The 24,679-nt window shown below is 29.3% G+C and overlaps 6 protein-coding genes across 18 annotated transcripts in view; 2 read left to right on the top strand and 4 right to left on the bottom strand.

Moving 5' to 3' along the window:
* Positions 1-86: 86 nt before the first annotated feature.
* Positions 87-1,826, bottom strand: LOC118067127 (lysosomal acid lipase/cholesteryl ester hydrolase-like). Its single transcript, XM_035083712.1, has 3 exons — positions 1,469-1,826; positions 683-863; positions 87-193 (listed from the first exon to the last, which is right to left on the bottom strand). The coding sequence occupies exons 1-3, from the start codon at positions 1,586-1,588 to the stop codon at positions 111-113; spliced, it is 384 nt and encodes a 127-aa protein (XP_034939603.1). The 5' UTR covers positions 1,589-1,826; the 3' UTR covers positions 87-110.
* Positions 1,827-2,449: 623 nt separating this feature from the next.
* On the bottom strand, positions 2,450-7,248 carry Ack (activated Cdc42 kinase). Its single transcript, XM_035083711.1, is given in 4 exon segments — positions 2,450-2,765; positions 2,894-6,296; positions 6,299-6,521; positions 6,789-7,248. Coding segments are annotated over 3 exon segments (3,711 nt in total). The 5' UTR covers positions 6,507-6,521; positions 6,789-7,248; the 3' UTR covers positions 2,450-2,665.
* Positions 7,249-7,993: 745 nt separating this feature from the next.
* Positions 7,994-10,684, top strand: mars. The gene is made up of 2 exons (XM_035083714.1): positions 7,994-8,306; positions 8,383-10,684. The coding sequence occupies exons 1-2, from the start codon at positions 8,144-8,146 to the stop codon at positions 10,419-10,421; spliced, it is 2,202 nt and encodes a 733-aa protein (XP_034939605.1). The 5' UTR covers positions 7,994-8,143; the 3' UTR covers positions 10,422-10,684.
* Positions 10,685-11,293: 609 nt separating this feature from the next.
* Positions 11,294-13,551, bottom strand: Faf2 (Fas-associated factor 2). Of its 2 annotated transcripts, XM_035083717.1 has the most exons (8): positions 13,516-13,546; positions 13,185-13,450; positions 13,026-13,106; positions 12,719-12,944; positions 12,453-12,639; positions 12,188-12,361; positions 11,711-12,119; positions 11,294-11,632 (listed from the first exon to the last, which is right to left on the bottom strand). In XM_035083717.1, exons 2-8 carry the CDS (start codon positions 13,245-13,247, stop codon positions 11,468-11,470), a joined length of 1,305 nt encoding a protein of 434 aa, XP_034939608.1. In that variant the 5' UTR covers positions 13,248-13,450; positions 13,516-13,546; the 3' UTR covers positions 11,294-11,467. The 2 variants fall into 2 exon arrangements, with proteins under 2 accessions (XP_034939608.1, XP_034939607.1); XM_035083716.1 differs by having other exon boundaries at positions 13,185-13,551.
* Positions 13,552-14,873: 1,322 nt separating this feature from the next.
* Positions 14,874-17,157, bottom strand: LOC118067131 (uncharacterized). The gene is made up of 2 exons (XM_035083713.1): positions 17,014-17,157; positions 14,874-16,941 (listed from the first exon to the last, which is right to left on the bottom strand). The coding sequence occupies exon 2, from the start codon at positions 16,910-16,912 to the stop codon at positions 14,942-14,944; it is 1,971 nt and encodes a 656-aa protein (XP_034939604.1). The 5' UTR covers positions 16,913-16,941; positions 17,014-17,157; the 3' UTR covers positions 14,874-14,941.
* A 1,411-nt stretch (positions 17,158-18,568) lies between these two features.
* LOC118067122 (guanine nucleotide exchange factor for Rab-3A-like) overlaps positions 18,569-24,679 on the top strand; it is a 46,714-nt gene continuing 40,603 nt past the window's right edge. Inside the window, exons 1-2 of one of the 12 annotated variants that reach the window (XM_035083696.1) lie at positions 20,254-20,290; positions 20,896-21,092. In XM_035083696.1, the coding sequence (XP_034939587.1) occupies positions 21,062-21,092 (31 nt within the window). In that variant the 5' untranslated portion in view covers positions 20,254-20,290; positions 20,896-21,061. The other 11 variants (XM_035083695.1, XM_035083692.1, XM_035083693.1 and 8 more) reach the window with 11 other exon arrangements.

Raw genomic sequence — 24,679 nt, 5'->3', positions numbered from 1 at the left:
GACTGAACTTCTATAGTCGAACCAAGAAAAGAATAGTCTTGATTTGGTGTCTAATCTCCCGCCTCCTGATAAAATCTTATGGGGACGTGACATTAGACACCAAATCGAGACTACTCTTTTCTTGGTTCAACCATATACTGGTCTCTCTTCTCTGTCTGCGCGTTAACATAGTAACTGTGTCGAGTTGTGTTTCCTAAATGGAAAACACCCATTGTTTAGTCCTATTGTAAAATTGAAAAGGATTTGCTTTTATTCTGTACGAAATTCTGATATTGCAAAACTTCCATTAAAATGTCATTAATTCTGCTAAGATGTTCAGTAGAAAACGTAAATAATGAAAAGGATTATATAAAAAATATTATAATCAGGATATCCTGTAAAAAGTTCTTATTCCTATTGAAATATTTAATAGGATTTGATGTTTTTCAACAGGATAACTTAAGCAGGGTAATTAGATTGTATTGGTTTAAATTTTAATGTTCAACTGGGATGAAAAACATTTGAATTCAACAAATTATATCGAAAAATGTATTTTTGAAAAATTACTCTCTATAATATGCATAAATGTTTTATGAAAAGTAAACAAAAATATTACTCAATGGATTAAACTCTGTCTTAATAAGCTTCAAATCCAATTATGGCTAAAATATAGTCAAATTTAATCAATCAATTCCTTACATACCTAACGATTTTTGTTTGCCAGAAATGACCCAATCAGCAGAACTACCAAGAAGACCGTGTTGTAAAAACACTGGCCTTGAATTGAATTTACCGGGTATTCTGTGTATACATAATAAATACCCATCTGTTGTCTCAATAATATGTGCTTCTGCAGGATATCCGGCACGTTTTATCATCTCAGGCTGGAAAATTTATTATTTAAGTCACGATGAAAATACAACATTATTGTGATGACAATCATTCTCAAGTTATTAACTTTCTATAATGCTTCTTGTGGCATGTACATACAATATAGTTTTTTTACATTTTTTTATATTGTTAAAAATTATTGATTTTAAATAATAAAACACTTGGAGAGAATTTTCCACTACATGTGAGTGCAAAAATGACAAGTTCACGTTTCGAAATTTAGAAGTAAAAATATTTTTGTTCAACAGTGAATTTTGGGTTGTCGTAAGTAATTTTTGAGTTGTTCTAAATAATTCTTTTACTTAGACACCTTTCAAGTCTCCAGTTTACTTACAAGAACTCCAAATTTACTATCGAATAGAAATATTTTTACTTCTAAATTTCGAAACGTGGACTTGTTACTTTTTGCACTTACATTTAGTAAAAAAATTCTCACCGGGCACTGTAATTTGAAAGTACAAATTTTGATGCTTCAACCTCTTGAATTTTTTTTTTACGCATCAAAAATAAAAAAATAAAATAGTATGTACTATCAAGATTTATTATTAAGAAAAATTATGCATTATAGAGTTAATTATCATCGAATTTATCTACGTACCGTAGTAAGATGAACATCCGGATTGTAATTGTTATCGGTTTCTTCGATTTTATTTGTTATTAAAATAGTCAATACATGATGAAAATAAAGCAAAAATACAAAAATGTAAACTAAGCTCATTTTTCAGAATATACTTTCAAATTTTTAAATAATAATTACACGAGAATAAAACTTTCGAAACACGTACAAAATAATTGTACACACATCGAATAAATCTGTAGCGTCTACTTAGCACTTCTTGATATTCATGCACTATTACATATTTAATAATATGTAGCGTGACTTCATAAGTGTACGTATGTATGTGCATACGTTATCTTTGTAAACTGGATGACACCACAAATTCTTCAAAAATTTCTTACAATTTTTTACGTCCAGAAAATATATTTGAATTTTATTATGTAATTTAAATGTACAAAAAAAATATAATCTTCACATGAAACATTAATTTTTTATAATGAAGAAATTAATTCCTTATCAATCACTTTACCAGTGTATAATTCGGATATCTAAAAGTTCACGAAGACGTGCTGTATTTTAAATATAAATATTAGGTTTTTATTTAGAAAATAAACTGTCTATAATTTCTTGATATCTCATTATAAAATTAGATATGATTGTAGTTCAATTGAAGCAAAATTACCATCAGAAAAAGGATCATACTATGAGGTGACAAATAACTATTCACGATTTACGTTTCATGAAGACTAATAATCTCTAATATTCATAACCATTCAAGCTAATTATTTGGGTATCAAATCTCTTAAAACAATAAAATGATTCATATTTGTTAATTCTGTTTCTAATAATAGAGACGGAATAATTGGCTTTATTGTCAATCTTATAAAGTAACTATCATATTTACTTAATTAGAGATTTTTTGTAAGTTTAATCAACTTTATAATAATTTAACTTACCTTCAAAACTTTGATATTCTAGTAAATACGAAAATACATTTTATCCTTTGAAAAATTTTAACAATTAAAATTAATAGAACTATTTATTGTGTATAATAATTGTAATACTTGTTTGTTACACAGGACGTATTAAGTAATATGTATTATAAAATTCATTGTTGTAACAATTCACTCCATCATATCATTTACTAACTCTCCATTGATTGTCTTAATAAGTTTCGTTGTTTTTAATTTTATCTTATACGTCATTTTAATATTAAATTTATTTTTTCCTAATTCTTCATCTAACTCGATCCAGCAATAATGAAGCTGCTAATTCAACATCATATTTGCTTTGTTTTAAAGCATATTCACATTGTTGTTTATTGGCTAATCCCAGCCTGAAAAATTTGAATGAAATATTCATTCTAACTATACTGATTATGAAATTCATAAATATTCCACTTATTTTTAAGATAAAAAATAATTATATTTTCAAATATTTGAATAAAACGATTATTTCATTTACCTTGAAAGTGAATCAACTTTTGCTTGACGATCTTTGATAATTTGTGTTGATGCTTGATTAGTATCCCATCCCGTAGCTTGTAATGCAGCTACTATTTCTTTTTGGGACGCATCTATTGCATCTTTTTGTACTTTCATAATTTTACTAGCATAAAGTTCATCATTGAGAGACATTACAAGTTGTTGAGATGTTTCCATGATTGATGAATTACCACTGGAGGAAGTTGATGGTTTACTAACATATGACTGAGTATTATTGATTGTATCTTTTGTAGAAAAAAGGTGATTGGCTACTTTAGCTTTTTCAGAAATTGCGAAATTTTTTTGAAAATTTCCTAAATTATGATTAAAGCTTGGATTAGATGTGGTATAAATATTTGATTTTATATTTTGAGAATTAATATCATCATTTTCACGTATTGAACTAATTGAGTTCCAAGCAGGGTGTGATTTTACATCAAAGTTATGCTCTTGAGGATTATTTTGAAACAACATGTGATTACAATTAACCACTGAATCATTAGCCGTTCGAGAATTTTTGAGAATATTTTGTTGTACAGTTTTATTATAAAGAGTATTAAATTCACTTTGTGATAGTTCATTCAAGTTTGGCACAGTTTCTTGAAGTTCAGCATATACTTTTTCAGACAGTGTATTACTATCTCGAATTATACTTGAATTCGCAAGTGCAGTTCGTGTCCACTGAATATTATTTTGTGATTGGGAAAGATTCGAATTAACGTTTTGAGATAATGCTGGGAGTATATAATTTTGGTATTGCTGATGATGCGCTGATGATGATAAAGTATTATGAATTCCATTATAGCATGGTCGCTGATGCTGATGCATTGACATCATATTTTTTTTAACAAATGAACTATCGCTATAATGATTGAAAGCTTGATGTGGATCGTTTGGAGTTTCTTCTCGTAAATTTGAGCTACCATGAGCCGTGAATGAACTAAGTAATTCACTTTGATGATCGCTTGGAATTAGGTTTAGGGAAGATCCACTTTTTCTATTACGTTCTGATTCTCCTGTAAAACTTAATTGCGACAATTGACCAGTAATGTTGTCAAAATCATAACTTAATTGAGAACTATAATGAGGTGAAATACTCTTTGATTGTTGGACATTAACATTCTTTAATGTCGAAGAATTAACAACTTTGCCTGGAGATGGTAAAGGACTTAATTGTGGTAATTTTGCTATTTGTGAAGATGCTGGTGATGATATAATTTGGATTTGTAATTCATTGAAGTTTGTATTTAATTTTTTTGCACCTAGATGTTTTTCCAATTCTGCAAAAAAAGCAGGATCTAATTTCTTTGATATTGGAGGTTTTGATAAGTCTAATTCACTTGCAATATCATGACTTTCTTTGATTTCTAATAAATTGTCATTTGATTGTATTAATGGTGCAGGTGATGAATCAAAAGAATTTGAAAAACTTGTTTTATTAATAAAATTCGCATAAGTCGGTTGACATTCATTTTCTTTTGAATCACGAGGCCAATGAGTATTTATATATGATGTTGGAGTTAGTTTCGTGATTTCGGCATAAATCTGCCCATTATAATCATGATTAATTTTTTGATCTGATATATTAACATTACAATTTGTATTTTGATTACTGATATCTTTATTCGTATCTGAATATATTTTTATCATTGTACTTATTTCGTCAATGTTATTAACATTTGTACTATTATTACAAGGGGTTGGTTCTCTATTAATTACATTCGTATGCGATTGAATGCTAGTAGCAGAGCCGTTAATATCTTGAGGAACATGGCTATAATATCGTGTGTGAATTGGATCAGTAAAAAATCTAGAAGTATCAAATGGATCAAGTTTTGCATTCAATGTACCCGGAAAATTGGCGTACATTTTAAGGTCATCTCCATTCCAATTTTCTTCAATCGTTGAAATGTCAATTGGTTCATCTAAAATATTTACTACACGTTTTAATGATGAGTTTGATTCTGTAGATCCATTGGTGACTAATTCTTCCGGAGATAAATCTATCAAACTGTGTTGATTGTTTGATGTGTCGGAACTTTTATAAATTTTCATCGGAATGGATTGTAAATCATTCTGAAGTCTTGTATAATTGAATTGTTTTTTTAATCGAGAATTTTTGTAAATAATTTTTTTTTTATCTATTTCTGTAATTCCTATAATATCTGGTGGTTCCATTGGATTTCGTAAATAAACATCATCAATAAATTGAGGACTACCCCAGCTTTTTCCAAATGGTGCTCCGTGTCCTGTATGAATAAATGAATTTTCTAAAGGTTTACTAATATCTTCTGGTTGTTTTTTTCTCATTGGGTCTACTAAGCATCGTGGAAATAAAGCAATTTGAAACGTTCGTTGATTTTGTCCTTTCCACCAATAATGTTCTGGTCTTCCATCAATGATTACAATGTCATCACCTTGTTCGATGCTCATTTTTTCTTGTTCTTCAAAACGATTTAATGCTTTCATTACAGTAGGTAATATACCAGTTAACGATTGTCGCAATGAGGAAAAAGATGGTCTATTAGCAGGATCTTTCGCCCAACAATGTAGCATCAGTTGATATAGTACAGAAGGGCTTGCTTCTGGCTCATGCAATCGTTCTTCTTCTCGATCTATTTTTTTCAAAATTTCTGATCCATTTAGACCTAACCATGGTTCTTCACCGAATGTCATCATCTCCCATAAGGTAACACCAAACATCCACACATCTGAAGCATGACTGAATTGTCGGGCTTTGAGAGATTCAGGTGCACACCATGGAAATGGTACCTTTTTGTGCTCTGTCATAATGTAGCAATCTTTTTCTTGCGGTAACGCCCGCATTAATCCGAAATCTCCTATTTTTATTTTATCGATAGAACTTAAAAGTACATTACGACAAGCAAGATCTCGATGAAGAAATCTCTTAGCCTCTAAATATGCCATTCCTGTAGCTACTTGAAGTGCATAATCACATAATGTTAAAATTGATATATGACCACATTGCTTTCTCAAATAATCTAATAGTGAACCCAAGGGTGCTAATTCTGTTACCATCATCATTGGCTGAGACAAAACAACTCCATACAATCTTATTAAATTTGGATGATTGAGTATATGCATAGCTTGAACTTCTGATACAAAATCTTCAATAACATTAGGCTGCGTTAACGCATCTGCTTTTAAAATTTTTACCGCAACTGGCAATATTCGACCAGTAGGAGAATTCCATTCTCCTCGTTTTACTACACCAAAACTACCATCCCCTAACTTTACAGATAGGCTAACGTCTTTATCTTGAATAAGACATGTCAAAACACCAGAATCTTCTATCAATTGCGAGGATCTCTTTGTAACTTTGCCACTGGTACCGGTGCGAATTTTAGTAATGAGATTTTTTTTTGAGATGTACGTTTTTTTTTAACAGCATCCATTAGTCTTCTAATTCCTGGTTTACTCAGACCTATTTTTTCTAGATCTTCAGACTGAACATAATCAAAGTGATGTAATCTCGTAACTTGCAGGTCATCTCTAATTCTAGAAAAAAATTGAGAGAGTTGTACATCTTGGAGTAGATTTTGAAGCCACTCTGTACTGTCTTCGTCAGCCATGTTCAATTTTTATTTCTGTAAATAATGTATTTATTAATATGTTTTGCATACTTTAATGTACTTAAAAAAAGAAATTTATTGCAGAATTAAAAAAAGATGCTAAAAAATATAAATAAATATCTGATCATAGTGTTAAATTTTACAAACATTTACCGCTTTTCTATTACTAAAATATTATAATGTATAATTTGCTACATATTTCTATTAAGAGTATCTTAAGCGTAAAAATAAAATTATTAACAATAAGAATTAACAAATACTATTTTATTGTAATTCACTTACCTTAAATCTGTAAATTATTAATGAACAAAGTTGTTTTACTTTAAAAAGATTCATAAAACATTTAGCTTGTCGACATCATATACATATTCTACTCATGCTTACTTTACTTTAAAGATTTATGTAAAAGATCTATTTAAAAATGTTTTTAATTGACATTAGTAGTCTACTGTACTTAGTATTACGTTTGGTGAAAATACACTACATATTAAAAAAATAGATCCTACATTGTAGTTAATTAAGAAATGTTGCGTTTAGTATAATTTATATTTGTTCACTCATTTTAATTATAATATTTAATAATTAAATATTTTGTTTTTACTAAAAATTATGGAATCAAGTTTTTAAAAATTTTACTTAGTTATACTGATCAATAATCATGAATTGTGAGTATTTTATATCCGTGTTTTTATTGATAAAATAAAATTGGAACTAAATCAAACGCAAAATTAAACCTCCATTATTCGATCACTTAAGGCTGGGCTATACCTAAGAAAAGTTCCGAAGTTGACTTTGCGCCTTCGCGTTGGGCGGCAGAAGGCCGAAGCTCGATTTCAATTGAAATTGAGTAGGTAACAGAGAAATTGCTCAAAAGATGATAATTTTCAGGAATGCACTAAAAAAAGAGCGCCTTAGGGCACCAAAAAATTTACAAATTCTTTAATGACGCCGAGTGTACATGCCATTGTATAATATTTCTGTTTTTTATCAATAGACGTCTTTTTGTGAAATAGAGCCTAATTTGAATGCAAAAATATATATTAAATAATTTCACAGTCAACTAATAAAAATTAAATTCATGAGATATACCAAAAACTAATACTTATAAATAGGTGATTTAGTCAAGACATGTTTTGAATAAACCACTCGTTATTAAAATAAAAGAGTTTGTCAGTACAGAAATGGGGACAATGACGTAGTATCCCTCCCGCTAATTCGTAAGTCTAGCTTAAGTTCTTTGTATGTAAAAAAAAAAAATGGAAGAGAAATTTGACTAAAGAATAATTTGTACAGTCAAACTCCCGCACTTCTGATTCTGCATTTAAATAGATCACATTAATTTTATTGAATAAAATTCAATCATTTAAAAATCCAGCTTTTTCCCTCAAAACCTCGACCAACGAACTTACACCGAGTCCAGAAGGTGACACTACTGTCATTTGCTAAACCTGGACGTTACACCAAAGATACACCAGGCATTAATGAAGCCGAATGTATAACTGTATATCTACAGTTTATTCCTTATGTCAAATTCAAATGTTTTTCTGTTGACGGTTAAACGTTAAATATAGCAACGTGAATATCATAGAATTGATATTTTATTATAATTTTGTTCTATCAAATATATATCAATATCAATGGATCGTTTAAATCAATTCAAAAAAAAACGTTTCGAATTTGGAAGTATTGAAGCTCGCATAACTCGAGCATGTGAAGTTGAAAAAAGGCGTAAACAACAAAGAGCTAAAGATATTGCTCGAAATAGATTTGCCACAATTGTTGATGAGAAACTTTCGGAAGGTATATATTAATTCTTAAATTATTTAGTATTTTTTCTTGTCATTTAGTCATACAATGTTTTGCACTGTTCTTTTAGCTATTTTACTTCCTGAAGAGCTTCAATCACAAAATGCACAAGTTAATAATCGGGTGAAACAATTGCTGAAATGGAAAGCTGACAAAGAAATGAAAAAAAAAGTCGATGCTCAGAGTAAAAAACCGCCCTTTGTTGTGGGTATTCCCCATCACAAGCCTTGGTCTGCAACAACTGATAACTTTACAACTCTTGATTGTCAACATCATAAAAAAAATAAAACTCATCTGATAGTTCCAACAAGAATAACTCGAGCTACCGCTAAAAGACTTGCTGAAAAAGAAAAGATAGCTAAGTCTGATACATTGCTAAAATGTAAACCAGAAACAACTAAAAAGAAGAGAAAGAAACGTAGTGAAGAACCTATTATGACTTTTCCATCAATAGAACATCATGTATTTCATGCACCTAAAGGTATTGCTCCCGTTCGAATGTTAGATATACAAAATTTCTCGACAGACAAAAAACCACAAACTTCTACTACTAATATTATTAAAGTCTTTAACGATAATAATATAAAAAATGAAGCAACATTTAACGTGAATTTGATTAAAAATGTTAATAATATGAATAAAAACCAAAGTGAAATAATACTCGAAAATAATTCATTACGCGATAAGGATACGAATGTTCTATTCCAATCATTGGTGCCAGCAGCTCTCTCCCCGTTTGTAACAACTAAACGTGGAAAAAGTAATATAAGAGATGAACAAAGAGAACGTTTAGGTTTGAATAGTCCACGAAATGCAGTTCCTACAAAGGACAATATCACGGATATTCTCAACGCCTCAGCAAATGAATCTCCAAAAACTGCACAATATTATAAATATCTTCTAAATCAAGAAACTGATCGATTGCATAATCTTTGTGAAAAATGGAAAAAAATTCAAGAAAGTTCTGAAACAACTGATGATGGTCAATACATTATCAATCAGGCAATTGGACAAACAATTTTATTAATAAATAAGAAGTTTAAACGATTCGACGGATTAGTGTCAGATTGTATAACAGGTAATAAAGAATTACTTGTAACATGCCGAGATCTTCAAGGATTTTGGGACATGATGTCAATCGAAATAAAGGATTGTCTTTCACGTTTTGAAAAATTAGAAATATTAAAAACAAATTCTTGGATTGAAGAGAAACTAGATATAAAGAAAGTAGGAAAACTTAAGAAGCAGCCAATAATAAAAAATAAAATTACGGGTAAAAGCAATATGCGAGCTTTTATTGAAGCGTCCAGAAAACAAAAAATGAATGATCAAAAAATTAAATTAGAGCTTGATCATCAAATAATGTTTTCAAAAAGTCCATGTTACCATACTAGAGCAAGTACAGGAAAACAAAATCCACTAAAAACTGAACCAAAATTAGATAATTCAATATCTTACATTACATCAGAACAAACTCGAGGAAAAGGGATTCTTAAACATAATGAAATAGAAAAATCTTACGATCAATTTGATAAATCTGCGGTTAAAGTAAATTTTAATGAAGTAATTAATTACGATAAAATTTCACCAAACAGAATTGTCGAAAGAAATGAAAATCCAACATTTCCAAACATAGTAAAAACTCGCAACTTCAACAAAAATATAGGTATCAATAGTGATATTTTGAAAAAAACTAATTCTTATTCTAATTCAGAAGCATCGTCAGAATTAATAGCACAAGATAATGATAACATGAAATCATTTTCTAAAAGAGGAATAACGAAAAAACGAAAATCACTTCTAATATGCGATAATACTATATCATCATCAAGAATTTTGCGAAGTCATTCACAATTTGATCATAATAATGCAGCAAATAATGCATTAGATAAAATCGACAATTTGAAAGAAAAAAATAGACAATTGATTTCGTCTCCTTCAAACAAATTGAAAATAAAATTAAATCGTGAATCAATAAAAGAGAATGACTATATATTAACTCCCCATCAACGTAGATCTACTCGAAAAAGTACAAAATTGAATTATTCAGGTGAATGTACCGCTTGTACACCTGTAAGAAAAATTAAATCAGTTGAACTTAATTGTTAAGATTTTGTTAGTAAAAATTTCATTTTTTTTTTATTTAATAAATAATCTTTTATGAATTTACAACCTTAATACATATTTATTTTGATAATATTAATAATATTTGATTGAAATGATAGTTAAACATGATATATGAATTATTTACAAATATCAAAAGTATTTTACTTCACCATACATTTCAATATAAAATTCATAAATCTTAATTCATGTGTGGATTTATATCATAATATAACAGAGTATAATTAAATTGAAGAATTATTTTTCATATTTTTAATATTTCAACCTACGTAAAAAATATCTAACATTTAGAATTCGATAATTTAAAGAAAAATCATAATCAATTCACGTAAAAGAAGTTTATTGATGTAGAAAAAATAATTTGATATAATAAAAAATAATAAACTAAAAAAAATTCAATTCATTTTAATTCCTGTGAATCTCTTATGTTTATGAAGTAAAACTTGAATATTTTAATAATTATTTCTATTTATTTGGCGGAAATCGAAAATAATTTTGTTTATTGTATGCAATTGAGCAACTTAATGATTTTAGTTATTGATCAGGTTTATGGAGCGATTGATTTTGTAGTGGAAAAAAATAAATTCTTATTATTATGTATTTATTTTTACTATATTTACAAAATTTCAATAAATGACGTAAAAATGTACCGTTAAAAGAAGATATATTAAATATTGCTTTGGAATTTTTCTAAAAACTACGTTTTTCAAATAGAAATCATTAATTTGTCATCAACTGATTAACTTGAAGGGTTAATGGATTTAGTGTCGTTTCTCAATTAAAAAATCACAAATTGTGTTTTTATTCATTGCATTACTTCTAAAGTGATAAAGGGAAAAAAAAGAAAATGAGCATTCTTTAGCTACACGTATCACATGTTTACTTTATCTTGCGTACACACATTACACATTGCTTACTTTTATTGCATTCATTCCATATTTATATCACTTATTTTATGTTTTATGATTTAAAAACAAATAGAATTATTATTCAGTTCATAATTATGTAATTTTATGAACCTTAATACAAGGTTAATCATCTAAACTGTTTATATGTAAAACTTCCCGTTGAGTTAAACCAAGTTGTAAAAGGGTTGCCGATTCTACATTCGGGTAGAGCACTCTTTTTGGAAAACTAGTTGTTATTTCAAAATTTACTGGAGAATCTGGTTGACTAAAAATCCAATAATATAAATCCTGAAAAAATAATGTTACGTTGAAACATCGTTATTTCCATAGATCTCCGAGTTAGGATTCAGAAGAAAAATATAAAACCTGAATTGTATGAGACATCAAGAATCTTCTTTTTAACGTTCTTTCACCAAGTTTGATTTGAAGATGACAAACATCTGAATGATTAAACTCTGGTTCTAATGGAACTTTTTGTATCGTGAGCTCTTTCTCTACACGAATTCTTTGAATTTCTTTTTCCTGGGCGTTAAGTTTTTCTTTTTCTTGAGCTTCTTGTTCCTCACGAGCTCTTCGTTCTTGCTCTCGTTTTCGGTCCTTCTCTTGGTCTGCTCGCAATGATTCTTCATAGGCTTTATCCTGTTGTTGTCGTAACGATTGTGCAGCGCTACGCTCTGCTCTCTCTTGTCGTGCTTGTATAAGACTTAATTCATTATTTCCAATGATTGTTTGCAATCGTGTTATCAATTCTGAAGGTGATGGTACACCTTCCATTCTAAACAAATTATTATGTAACAGACATGAATGAATATTATTTTAATGAAATTAGAAATATTAACTCACCGTCCTACTATGGTCATTCTATTGTCTTTTAGAACAATAAGTGCGAGAAATGGATAAGTTGCTGCCCTCAAAGCTTCTGTAACTTTATAACCTTCTCCTGATTGTATATTACAAGCCCAAAAAAGCGTGTGAGTATTTATAAATCGAATAACATTATTATTAGCTAATGTATTTCTGAAAAATCAATCGAAATCGATTTTAAATATCATGAATGAAATTTTGAAAAAGAGACTAAATTTTTTCGAAAAAAGTAATTTAAAAATACCTGCACCACTGATCAACATGTTGCGTATCATCTTTGTGTAAATAAACTAGTAAAAATCTTAATTCTTGTTTAGCATCTGATAACGCTTGACTGTAGGAGCCTTGATAAAAAACTGGATGATTTGCACCGTATTTTTCATCGTAAAATCTAATAAATTTGACAACATCTTCAACAGGATCCGAAGGAACTGAAATTTTAAAAATTCATTTACAATATGAAATGTTATTTAGAAAATATTTAACCATATGTTCGTGAATACGCCATACCTGGTCGTACATTGGTTTGAAAAATAGCAAATACTAAATGTAAAATGCTTGTTACTAAATTATAACACATGGAAAATAAAAGGGATAAGAAGCCACCGCTACTACCAGAGCTGCCAGATGGATTAAAATAAATTCTCGAGCTAGTATCATCGAAAACCGCTGGTGGTCTTGACCGTAAATCTTGTGCATACATCGAAGGCCTTCCTTCATATAAATTAAGTTGCTCCTATTACATAGAAAAAATAGCAATGTTTAGTAATTATCAAAAAAATTTCGTGATAATCAAATAAGCAATCAAGTTTGTTACCTGAACGGCAACTTCCAAGTTCCAATTATGCCTTTGTAAAACATCACGACAAACAGAAAGATCTTCGATATTCGTTAAGTCCTATAGATAAAAAGCATAAAATAAATTCTTAACATACTTAATTTGTACGTATATTTGATATATATATATATATTTTACCTGAAATTGAAGTACTTTTTCCAGCTGATCACTACTGCATTCTTCTAATACGTTATCCGCCATGATATTATTTGTACTACAATTTTTCAAAATTATTGCGAGAAAGCGATAGAATCATTGACAGTATAAGTGTTGGACTTCTTAGCAAATATGAAATTTTTAATCACACATATTTGCATCTTACTTCACTATAAAACTAGTAATGCATTGAAGTTTTTCAAAGTTGACATACTTTTTATTACTTCTTAATTTTATTTGTCTTTAAACTGAAAATATTTCTAAATAATTTTATATATTTTGATATATACAAATACTTAAATCGTTTACTCACTCCATTAATATTCATGGAAACAGTAATGTCTACTATACGGTCAAGGCTAAGCTCAAGTCAGAAAATTTCCCGAAGCTGACTTTACGCCCTCGCATTGTGCGGCAAAAGGCCGAAGCTCGATGTCAATTGAAATTGAGTAGGTAACAGGGCAATCGTTCGAGAAATGCTAATTTTCAGGGATGCACTAAAAAACGGGAGCCTTAGGGCACCAAGAAATTTCAGAATAATCTGTTCCGAGCAAGACAGAGCACAGAATACATCTATCTATCTCCGTCTTATTTTTTAAAGAAGACTGCGAGTTCGAACAGTTGACGAGCAAGCACATCCCCCACCCTCTGTTACCAAGCCTGAAGCTTATGATATCTAAACGTAAAAAAAGTAAATGAAAATATGTTGGCCCTGTAGTCAGAAAGTTCGACAGTGATTTTACCGAACGGTGTTCGATTCAAATTGCGGCACAATTTTTTTTTTTATTTAAATTGCATGTAATTGCAATTTTATCATGCCAAAAATGAGTTTTAAATTTCGATTTTTATGTAAAATTATTTTTCAATTAATCAATGACAAATGAGAAAATATTTAAACAGGGCCATTAACCTTTTTTTGTACAAATACATTGATAATAGCCTTTTTTAACAACTTATTTACAATAAAAAATAGTTTAAAAAATCCGCGGCGAGTTCCGGCACTTTGCGGGCAAGCTTTACCTTCACTCTCTGTGCCCAAAAAAAAAAGCAATATACACGAAAAAAGTATGTTTTCATTTATGTCATACAGTTGGTAACATTTTTTTAGTACAAGAAAAAATTATGCGTTAAAATAGAGATGTGAATTTACCGGTAATAGAAAATTCGGTAATTACCACGTAAAATTACCGGTATCTGACGGTATTCTGACGTCAAAAAATTCTGAATGTAAAATTTACCGTCAAGCCGTCGGTCAGCGTAATTACCGTAAATTACCGGTCATTCGCATCTATATAGATGAATATGATGAGCTTTTTACCGAGGAAATGGCTTGCTTTCGAACTTGTTTGCCAATTTGCTTAAGTTAATTTTGCTTTTTGCACTTGTTAATTTAAAACTAATTAATTATTATAAGATGAAAAAAAAATTTTGTAATTTGTAATAAAAAAAAATATTTTACATTTTTGACTGTTAGGACAGAAATAATAAATATATTGAAAATTATTATAAACGTTTATTTAGTTAAGTTTTTGGTACATTTTTTTTTATAAAATAGATAATCCTTCGTTATTACATATTATAAAGAATTTGACTTTTTTAACTTTTATGTAAATTATTTATGAAAAAATAAAACCATATAATCTATAGTTTCTATCAACTAGTAATATCACATAATAATTGACATATTTCATTAGGAAATAACAAGTCTAATACTGATTCAATTCCATCAACATCACTAATTAGTCTTGAGTAAATTCTTCTTCTAAAAATTCAACTTCTTCATGCTCAGCACAAATTTCACTTATTTCATCCTCTCCTTTATTACTTTCCTCATCTTCTTCCCATTCTTCTTCTGTATTTTTTGGTGAAGGATTAAGTAATTTTAAATTTCTTGCAATGTATGTTATTTTTCCAGCTCTATCGATACTTAACTTATTTCTTTTAGATGAATGAATCCATCCTTGTGTACTAAAGGAACGCTCGGTTGCAGCTGATGTTGCAGGTAAAGTCAATATAGCCACAGCTATTTTGCTCAACGAAGATTTTTGGCAAATACTTTGCCACCATTGACATGCTGAAGTGATTATACTTGCTCGCTTAACGTAGTCGTAACTCCACATACTTGATTCTAACACATAATCTGTTAAATCTTTTAATACCTTATCACTATTTAGATTTAATTTATCACCAAGATTTATAATTAATTGATGAGCTTCAACCATTTCTGACCTATTTAAATTTTTTCCTCTTAATTGAGGATCAAGTAAGTTAGCTGCATAATGTATGGGCCGTAGAGCCATAGTTTTACGATTTTCTAAACAAGTATATATGCTCAGCTTTTCTTCTTCCGAAAAAATATTTCCAATATTATTAAATGCATTATTAAAATGATTATATAAATCATAAAAACATTCAGGTACTTTATTTATTAAAGGGTTATCACCCTCTAAAATATTTATCCACTTTACAATCGGTTTCATCAATTGAAGAATTTGTTGAAGATTATTCCAAAATTCTTCATTTAGTACAAGAGCACGAGAAGCAGGTTTCCATAATGTAATAGCCTTTGAAGAAATTGCTAAAGCCTGAAGATTATGCTTATTAACACAAAGACTGTCAATCATAATTATAGTAGATCCAAATCTTGTCTTAGCTGGTAATTTTAAGGTAATAAATACTCTACGTTCATCTTGAGATTGAATTTCTTTGAAAATCGCTGACATTATTTGTACTTCTTTTATTCCTTTTACAATAGCTGTTGCACTTGTCACCAAAGTTTCAACAGTTGCTTGACTACCAATATCTTTCATGAGTAGGTTAAGAATGTGAGCAGCACAACCATAACAATACAATTTGTCGACATTATACTTTTGATCTATCAAAGTCCAAGCACTTTTCATTGCAGCACAATTATCTGTACAAATTCCGATAACTTTTTTAATTCCCAAAGCATCAATAACACTTCCTATTTTTTCAGAAATATATAAGGCAGTTTGTGATTCGGTTCCAGTTGGAAATGTTTTGAAAAAAACTGGCGCTGGGGTTGTTACAATAAAATTGATGATTCCTTCTTTGCGAATATTAGACCATGCGTCACATTGCACTCCAACAGTAGTAGCAGATTCAATTTTTTCATTAACCATATTTTGTGTTCTAACGAATACTGAATCTAAAAGATTATTTGATATTTGATTTCTTGATGGCAAATTAAATGAAGGCCGTAATGCGTTAAAAAATTTTAGCCAATATGGATTTTCTGTTATACATAATGGTGTACCAGATGCATAAATCGCTTCTGCAAGTAGTTCTTGTAGAGAATCTTCATCTTTTTTTGACATTTTATCACAAAAACTATCGATTGTATTTTTTTTATAGTTATTGCTACAAACACTTATATTATTTGGTAAATTTTCATTTGAAATCATTGAAGTACTTGCTCTATTGTCTGCTTCATTCAAATCTTCAATAGTAAATGAGTCGTCTGTGCTGTTTAGATGAGAATTATTTCGTTTACGAGGTTTACATGGTTTTAAAAGTTTCCGTAAGTCTTGAGGACAACTTCTACACTCTTGATAAAGATGTTTTCGCATGCGAGTAATGTTTTCTGCATACTTTTTCTTGCAATAGTTACATGAATACGATTTTAATTTTTGGTTAGGTTGCAGAGGTAATGCAGAGAAATGTTTATATATTGATTTGTTCTCCCCCATTGCACCAAGTTCTCAATGAAAATCCTTATCTACAAATTGAATTTTCTTATATTAAATATTATCAGTATTTTTAATAAACAAATAAAAATGAAAATATATACCTGATAGAACAAATAAACAGTTGTATGCCGTTGGGAATTCTAAACTGTGATTGGACATGTATTAACCAATCAGAGATCAGCATTTTTCTGACCGGTATGGTAAAACAGGCTTGGTCATTGACGCGTTTTTTACCGGTAATTTACGGTAAATTTACCCGTCAATTACCGATTCACATCTCTATGTATAACAATGAAATTTGTTGTAAATAATGAATAAAAGGATCTATGAGGTATATTTGAATTCTTCTAACGCATAATTTTTTCTTTTACTAAAATGAAGTAACTAACCATATCAAATGGATAAAAATAGACTCATTTCGTTCATAACAATTCGATTTTTTATGAAGAACGGAAGCGAATTCTATTCGAGGTGTTTTCCATTTTTTCCACTGGGAAGTTGGTCGTGTGGACCTTTCGGGTCGCACTCAGACCACTGCAGAGCACTGATATTAATCATCTCTCTTTTTTTTGTTAAAATTACATATAATTGCAATTTTTGGATACCAGAATTAATTTTAAACATCAATTTCAATTTTTTCATAATTATTTTCCTAACCAATGACGGAAAAATAATAAAAAAATCAAACAGTGTAAAAAAACTTATCTTTATACTTATGTGTAGCTGCATTAGTTAAAATATTATTTTTTAAACAATTCGTAATGATAAACATAAAAAAACAATCAAAACAATCCACGGTGAGTTCCGGCGCTTCGCCGGCAAGCTCTATTCCCACTCTCCGTACCCAAGCCGACAGCTTATAATTAATAAATACAGAATGACCAATGAATGTATGCTAGCTCTGTGGTCAGGGCACCAGACTTTTATTCTGCCGATAAGGGTTCGATCCCAGCCACGGCAAATTTTTTTTTTTACATTCGTAAAATTTTAACAACGAAAAAAAAATTGGCCGTGACGGGGATCGAACCCTGCCCGGCAAAATAAAAGTCGCGTGTTTCTGACCACAGAGCTAACATGCGTTTATTTGATGTTCACATGTTTATAAATCATAACCTGTAGGCTTGGGTACGGAGGGTGGGAAACGAGCTTGTCAGCGAAGCGCCGAAACTCGCCGTGGATTGTTTCAACTGTTTTTTGCTGTTTATTATTTTTGTTTGTTAAAAAAAAAAATCCTACGACTAATGTAGCTGTATAAATATAAATTTTTCTGCACTACTTTAATGTTTATTACTCTTCCGTCATTAATTAGAAAAATAATTATGGAAAAAATTAAAATTGATATTTAAAATTAATTTTGGCATCCTAAAATTGCATGTAATTGCAATTTTAACAAGAAAAAAAATCTTTCCGTAACTGGGTTTGAACCCTGCTTGGCAAAATAAAAAACTGGCGCTCTGACCACGGAGCTAGCACATCTTCATATAAATGTTTTTTGTTTATTATTTTAAGCTGCTTGCTTGGGTATGGAGTGTGGGTATCCAGCTTTCCGGCGATGTGCGAAGTTATTATTTAGAACTAATTTTGGCATGCTAAAATAACGCTTGTATATCATTAAAAAAAAAAGAGAAAAAAAAATTCGCTGCGATTGGGGTTGAACTCGGCTCGGCAAATTAAAAATCTAGTAGTGTTTTGTCTGCAGAGCTAATACATTAACTCTTCTATTGTTTATATTTATAAATTATAATAACCGTTATTTAATTGTTCAGAAATATTCGATAGAGCATTAAGAAAAGTTAGGGACAATAATTTACTCGGTCCACCATCATAGACAGGAAGAAAAAGATTTCCAAGCGTTGTGCAGATCTAACTGGTGCTTAACGTCGTGGCTGCAATATGTCATAATCATTTTTATTATCAACGCAGTCTGATAGTAATTAATTAATAATTAATTATCAGCTATGAGACTTCGTTGATAATAAAAATGATTATTACTTTCGTTACGAGGTATACGTACCAAAGGTAACAAAATACTATACGTTACTTGTTTATAACAAATTTTAGGTTATGTATGTTATGATCGGGTTCTTTAATTTTTAATTTATTTGGGTTGGTACCAGTGTCTGGCAGAAGTTGGCAGCTATGATTAACAGTTTGCTAATGGTGACCTCGGGTCTGACTTCAGCTCAGCCTGGTGTATCCTTGGAGAGCAATTACTGACTGCGGGTATTATTCTTTTTACATTGAGTTTCTAATCTAGAATTTTTCAAGCTTGTGCTGAACTCAGAAAACTATAAAATTTGTGATTACATTCCAAATATGATGCTTTAATACGAGCGTTTTCCATTTAGAAAAAAAAGTCGACACAGTGCAACCAAAGAATACAGACCCATGGGTCTGTATTCTTTGGTGCAACACAGTGTCGACCATACTATAGCAAAAACCTAATGCCAACTAAAGCTTGGTAACTTCAATACTTTCATTGGCAACACTACTTTTTCACAACGACCAGCAAATTAATGATTGACTTTTAAAAAAAATAATGGATAATACAGGTAAATTGAGAAAATTATCAGATATAAAAGTTTTTCGTTATGAAATTAAGGTAGTATCTTTTATTATTTACACAATGCAATGCTATGTAAATGTCAATGTATGTATGATCTCAAAATTCTCATTTTTTTTAAACATTTTTTAAAAAAATTTTTTTTCTCCTAGTAACTTTTATAAGCGGCCCTCTATCGAAACACAATCAAAGTAAATGTTCCATTTATAAAATTAGTCAACACAGTGTCAAACACAGAGAGAGGTTTTCTTTAAATGGAAAACGCCCTACGTTAAAAATTTTTTGTTCGTATTAAAGGGGTACAAAGTTCCGTCATGATTAACAACAATTAATAGAAATTCCATAAAAAGAGGAGTAATTAGTTATTTATCTTTTACGTCTTAAAATTGAAATGGCCGTTCAAGCACAGCAGTAGAAAGTTTCTATTTATTAATTTTTTAAAAAATTTTCACTAATTATCGTTATTCGTAACAAACCTTGGTATCTTTCTAATAATAAAAAAAAATATTTTACATACTAAAACATCGTATTCCGAATGTAATCACAAATTTTATAGTTTTCTGAGTTCAGCACAAGCTTGAAAAATTCTAGATTAGAAACTCAATGTAAAAAGAATAATACCCGCAGTCAGTAATTGCTCTCCAAGGATACACCAGGCATTAATGACGCCGAGTGTACAAAGAGTTCTTTCTCATATTTCTCCACTGTAGGTCAAGAAGTGCCAACTTAAAGACAAAAAATCACTAATCTGGTACCCTAGACAATTTAGCCGTCCCAACAGGCCTAAGTTTACTTTGGTTACCAATTGATTTAACGTAATGCCTCGTCTATTACAGAACGGACAGTTATTCATTCTATAATCAATTAACATAAGATTATTGCAATTTCATCTGTTGATATAAAGTATCCATTTTTCATTGAAAAAAAATAGTTTTATATGAATATACAGTACCGGACATAAATCCTTCATGATTTTCTATAAGACGGACGGTATAGGGAAATCGCATTTATAACCTTTAAAAAATTAAGCAGCGTTTATGTCCAGTACTGTATATAAATTATAATCATAATTAATGTCGAACGATACGTTTACAAAAGCAGCTAAAAATTTTGAAGTGTAGTAGTATTAAAATAAATTAAATAACTTCTGTGACATTACATTTGTTTGGTGCTGATACAAATATGATTAATTTTAGTTAGTGTTATTTTTGAATATTTTCTTTACAATTTTCTTTCTTCACAAGAAATTGCCAAACAATAATTTTTAAAAATAACATTACATGATACAAAGGTTACAGAATCTGTTTTATGATTAGAACAAAGTATTTTCTCAAGTTTTTATTAGTATTCAATTTCATTTATGTTTTCATATTTGGTTCTCCTATCATTTGTACTGATTATTATTTTGAAATATTTTTAGATTATTTCTGCTCAATGTACTAAACGAATGTGAACAATTTTAATAAATCAAGCTTACGTATCTGTATAATTGATAGACACTTTTCATAATGTCGTGTGGGAGAAAATATAGTTAAATATTTTGAAGAGAATTTATATAATATACAGCACATATATTTTTCAAGTGAATGATTGATTTCTCTGCTATACATTTATCAGGTGAGATCTAATACTGAGAAATATATTTGTATCTTAATAATGAAAACGAATTGATATTGCTTAGTCAATACAAGAATTCTTACATTTTTAATTATCCGAACTTGAATAAACTACGTGGTTACATATTTTTAGTTGAGGCTTTTATCAAAAGTATCTCTTTGGCTATAGTTAAATTAACGGAGCATATATAAAATATGCATTGGTTGAATTACAAACAATATTTTAAATGTTAATCCGAGCGTAAATTTTTTTTTGATGCGTAGTAGAAGAAAACAGTGAAAAAAATATGTATTCAATGCATTAAAAATACAAATGAACAAATTGGTGCTATCTATATACTACTGTATAAATCAAAACTGAGCTAAATTTAAAGATAAATAAGAAACGTTCAACCAAGATTATAAAAAAGAGAAAGGAAAGGTTTTTCACAGGTAGCTTTTTCTTAGATATCAGTCAGTTTTTATTAAGCTTTGCAGCTACACCAGACAGTAATTGAATTATATTAACTTTTTACTTCTTACCATACATTAATTCTAGTATTTGTATTTGTGTACTACAATATGTTTACCATTAATAATTACTGAGTTACTATTTACTAAAATATTGGACTTTTATATACCGAAATACTGTACGAGGTAATGATGTACAATATTTATCATAAAATAAATTGAATTTTTTTCGGTTGACCTTCATTTTAACGGATAAGGTCAAGAATTATTATCGTAATTATAATGAAAAGACATTTTATTTTTTCAAAAATGTGTTCAACGTAAAAATGTTTTTTATTTGTTTGAAAGTATCCATATGCTTATATCTGTTTACATCAGTATAATTGATCAAATTTTTGAGTATTGAAGGAAGAATAAAGTACTTAATTTGAAGTTTTTAAAAAGATAAATTGATACGTTTTAAAAATATTTTATATAAACTTTAGTAATATTTGAGTTAATTTTTAATTATTTATTCAACAGAGAAAAATTGAATCTTTTTACAAATGAAAAAGTAAATAGTGAATGAAGAGATAAATTTCATCCGATTACGTTATAATTAGGGCCAGGAATTTCGCTGCGCTAAAAAATAAAAAAAGATCATCAGATAATTTTTATTTTAATCAATAATAATTTAATAAAAAAATTATCTTATCTGAAGATGAATAGGCTCAGATGATACAATGACAGTCCAGTACATAAAACGACGAAATTGGGTTATATAAACAAATAGAATTTTGATATGTATATAAGTAGACTAATTGTAGTGTCTATCATTTACAATTTATATCTGATGAGGTCTCGTTATTTCTTCTACAAATTATGTTTTTTTTTAGTCAAAATCGCCTTGTTCAGATCGTACGGTAGAAGTACTGGAATAAGTACCGTAGAATGTACTAGATGCCGATTCACTGTTACATTCGATTTTTCGGCTATGTATCGTTTTAATGACAGTAAAATAAACGAATTTTTTTTTGCTTGGAAATTCATTTAGTTGCATTTTGATTTATTAAATTTTCTCTTTATTTGAATTAATTTAAGTTTTTAGTGTTTACGACGCAATTAATATTTTTAATTGTTCATTTACTGAAACGTAACTTTCATACATTCTTCATTTGTGTGTATATATATATTGTAAAATAATAGAATGAGAACAACTAATATTAAAAGTTAGTTTCTTAAAAGCGGCCTATTCAAATACAGAATCAAAGACAAGACGTCTAATGTTAGCTAGTCTCAGTCCTAAACTGGAGATAAACAAACTCTCCCCTCGTTACTATAAACAATCTAATCGTCAAGCAATCGTCATCAACTAACAAACTGTCGTTAGTCAATCCATCTATAGATGAACACACATATATTTTACGATGTATATATGTTATATATTGTATATATCATATATATATATATATATATATATATATATATCAAAATTCTATTTGTTTATATAACCCAATTTCGTCGTTTTATGTACTGGACTGTCATTGTATCATCTGAGCCTATTCATCTTCAGGTAAGATAATTTTTTTATTAAACTATTATTGATTAAAATAAAAATTATCTGATGATCTTTTTTTTTTTAGCGCAGCGAAATTTCTGGCCCTAGTTGTAATTATTTACTAATTTTAAGTTTTATCAGAGTTTGTATTAGAAGTAGCACTCATTAACCTGTAGGCTGCGGAGATGTTTCAGTACAAATTAACCTTTTAGAATATGTAAAATGTACGCATAATATCACTGGATATCTCAGAGAGAGTCATTGACCTGACTGCTGGTCCATATATCGACCACCTCCACAACCTAAAGGTTAATAACATCTAGATATGATACAAAAATACTAAATTTTGTTACATATGCATTATAATACATTATTATTGCTCAACAATTTCATATTCCATTTCTGCTTTAACAATCCTATTAAAAAAAATTAGATCATTTAGGCTTATGAACCTTACCCACAGAAAGTCTAATAGGATTATGTAAATCTGAATAGGTATATGAATGGTAATCGTAAAACCTATAGGATTCAGAACTTTCCTATTCAAACAACTGAATAGGATGATGATGATTCTAAAAAGTAATTAGCAATTCTACAGGAAACGGAGAGTTTCTATAGGAAACGATAGAAGATATTTGAATAAGAAACTGAGTAATCGATTAGGGTAGTACGACTTAGAAATTTTTTTAATTATTAATGAAATCTCAATAGGACTCTGCCTTCTTTAATAGGTTTGAACTCTCCAACATCCAATAGGAGATGAATAGATCTCAATAGGGAAATACGACTTAGCAACTATTTTTATTTCATTTCTAATCTTAATAGGATTCTGCATCATTTTATTGGTTTAATCTCTTCTAACATCCGGTAATTTATACCCTTTTCCTTGTTCTTAGCATTGTATTAATTGGGTAGCGAAATTTTAAGAATGAATATTGTGATAAAAGGATATTCTCTACGCCACTATTCACTTTTTAATCTATTTATTTACCCATGGAAACGTAGAGAAAACATCCGTGTGAAAAATATCAAGTCCTGCGAAGGGATATTGTAACTAAAAAACACTAAGTCTTTGTTTTCCCTTAATTTATTTATACCGAATAAATTTATATAATTGACCAATTATCAATTCTCAAACAACCGTTTATCTAACGTTGATTTACAGATGATTTATAGTTATTTTCAAATTGAAGTTATGCTAAAATAACTCAAAGTAAACGCTAAGTTTACTATTAACATAATTGCAACTTTCATTTAAAACTTGACATGAATCTATAAGGAATCAAGTAAATACACATACGAATAGTAAATACAGTCTGATTTCTTTAATTTCTGAAGCTCGGGGAACATGATTCTCGAAATTGAGAATTAAAAGTCATAGTATTGCTTTATGCTAAGCAGTGCAAGTGGGGAGTAAGGCCTGCCCACAGTCGGCAGCGTACTGGACTATAGACCCGAGGATGCGAGGATCGAATCTCACTATCAACAGAATTTTTTTGAGCAACGTTTCTAATTATTTCATATCAAGGGTATATTTAAACAACAAATCCGAATAAACAAAAAAACTCCAGAGTGAATTAAAATTACCTTTTGTTTAAACT

This window comes from Chelonus insularis, unplaced genomic scaffold (assembly GCF_013357705.1).
Source record: "Chelonus insularis isolate UGA/USDA-ARS -01 unplaced genomic scaffold, ASM1335770v1 contig_360_pilon, whole genome shotgun sequence".
Lineage (NCBI taxonomy): Eukaryota > Metazoa > Arthropoda > Insecta > Hymenoptera > Braconidae > Chelonus > Chelonus insularis.
The sequence above is the reverse complement of the archived record's forward strand: the minus strand, read 5'-3'. Positions and strand labels throughout refer to the sequence as shown.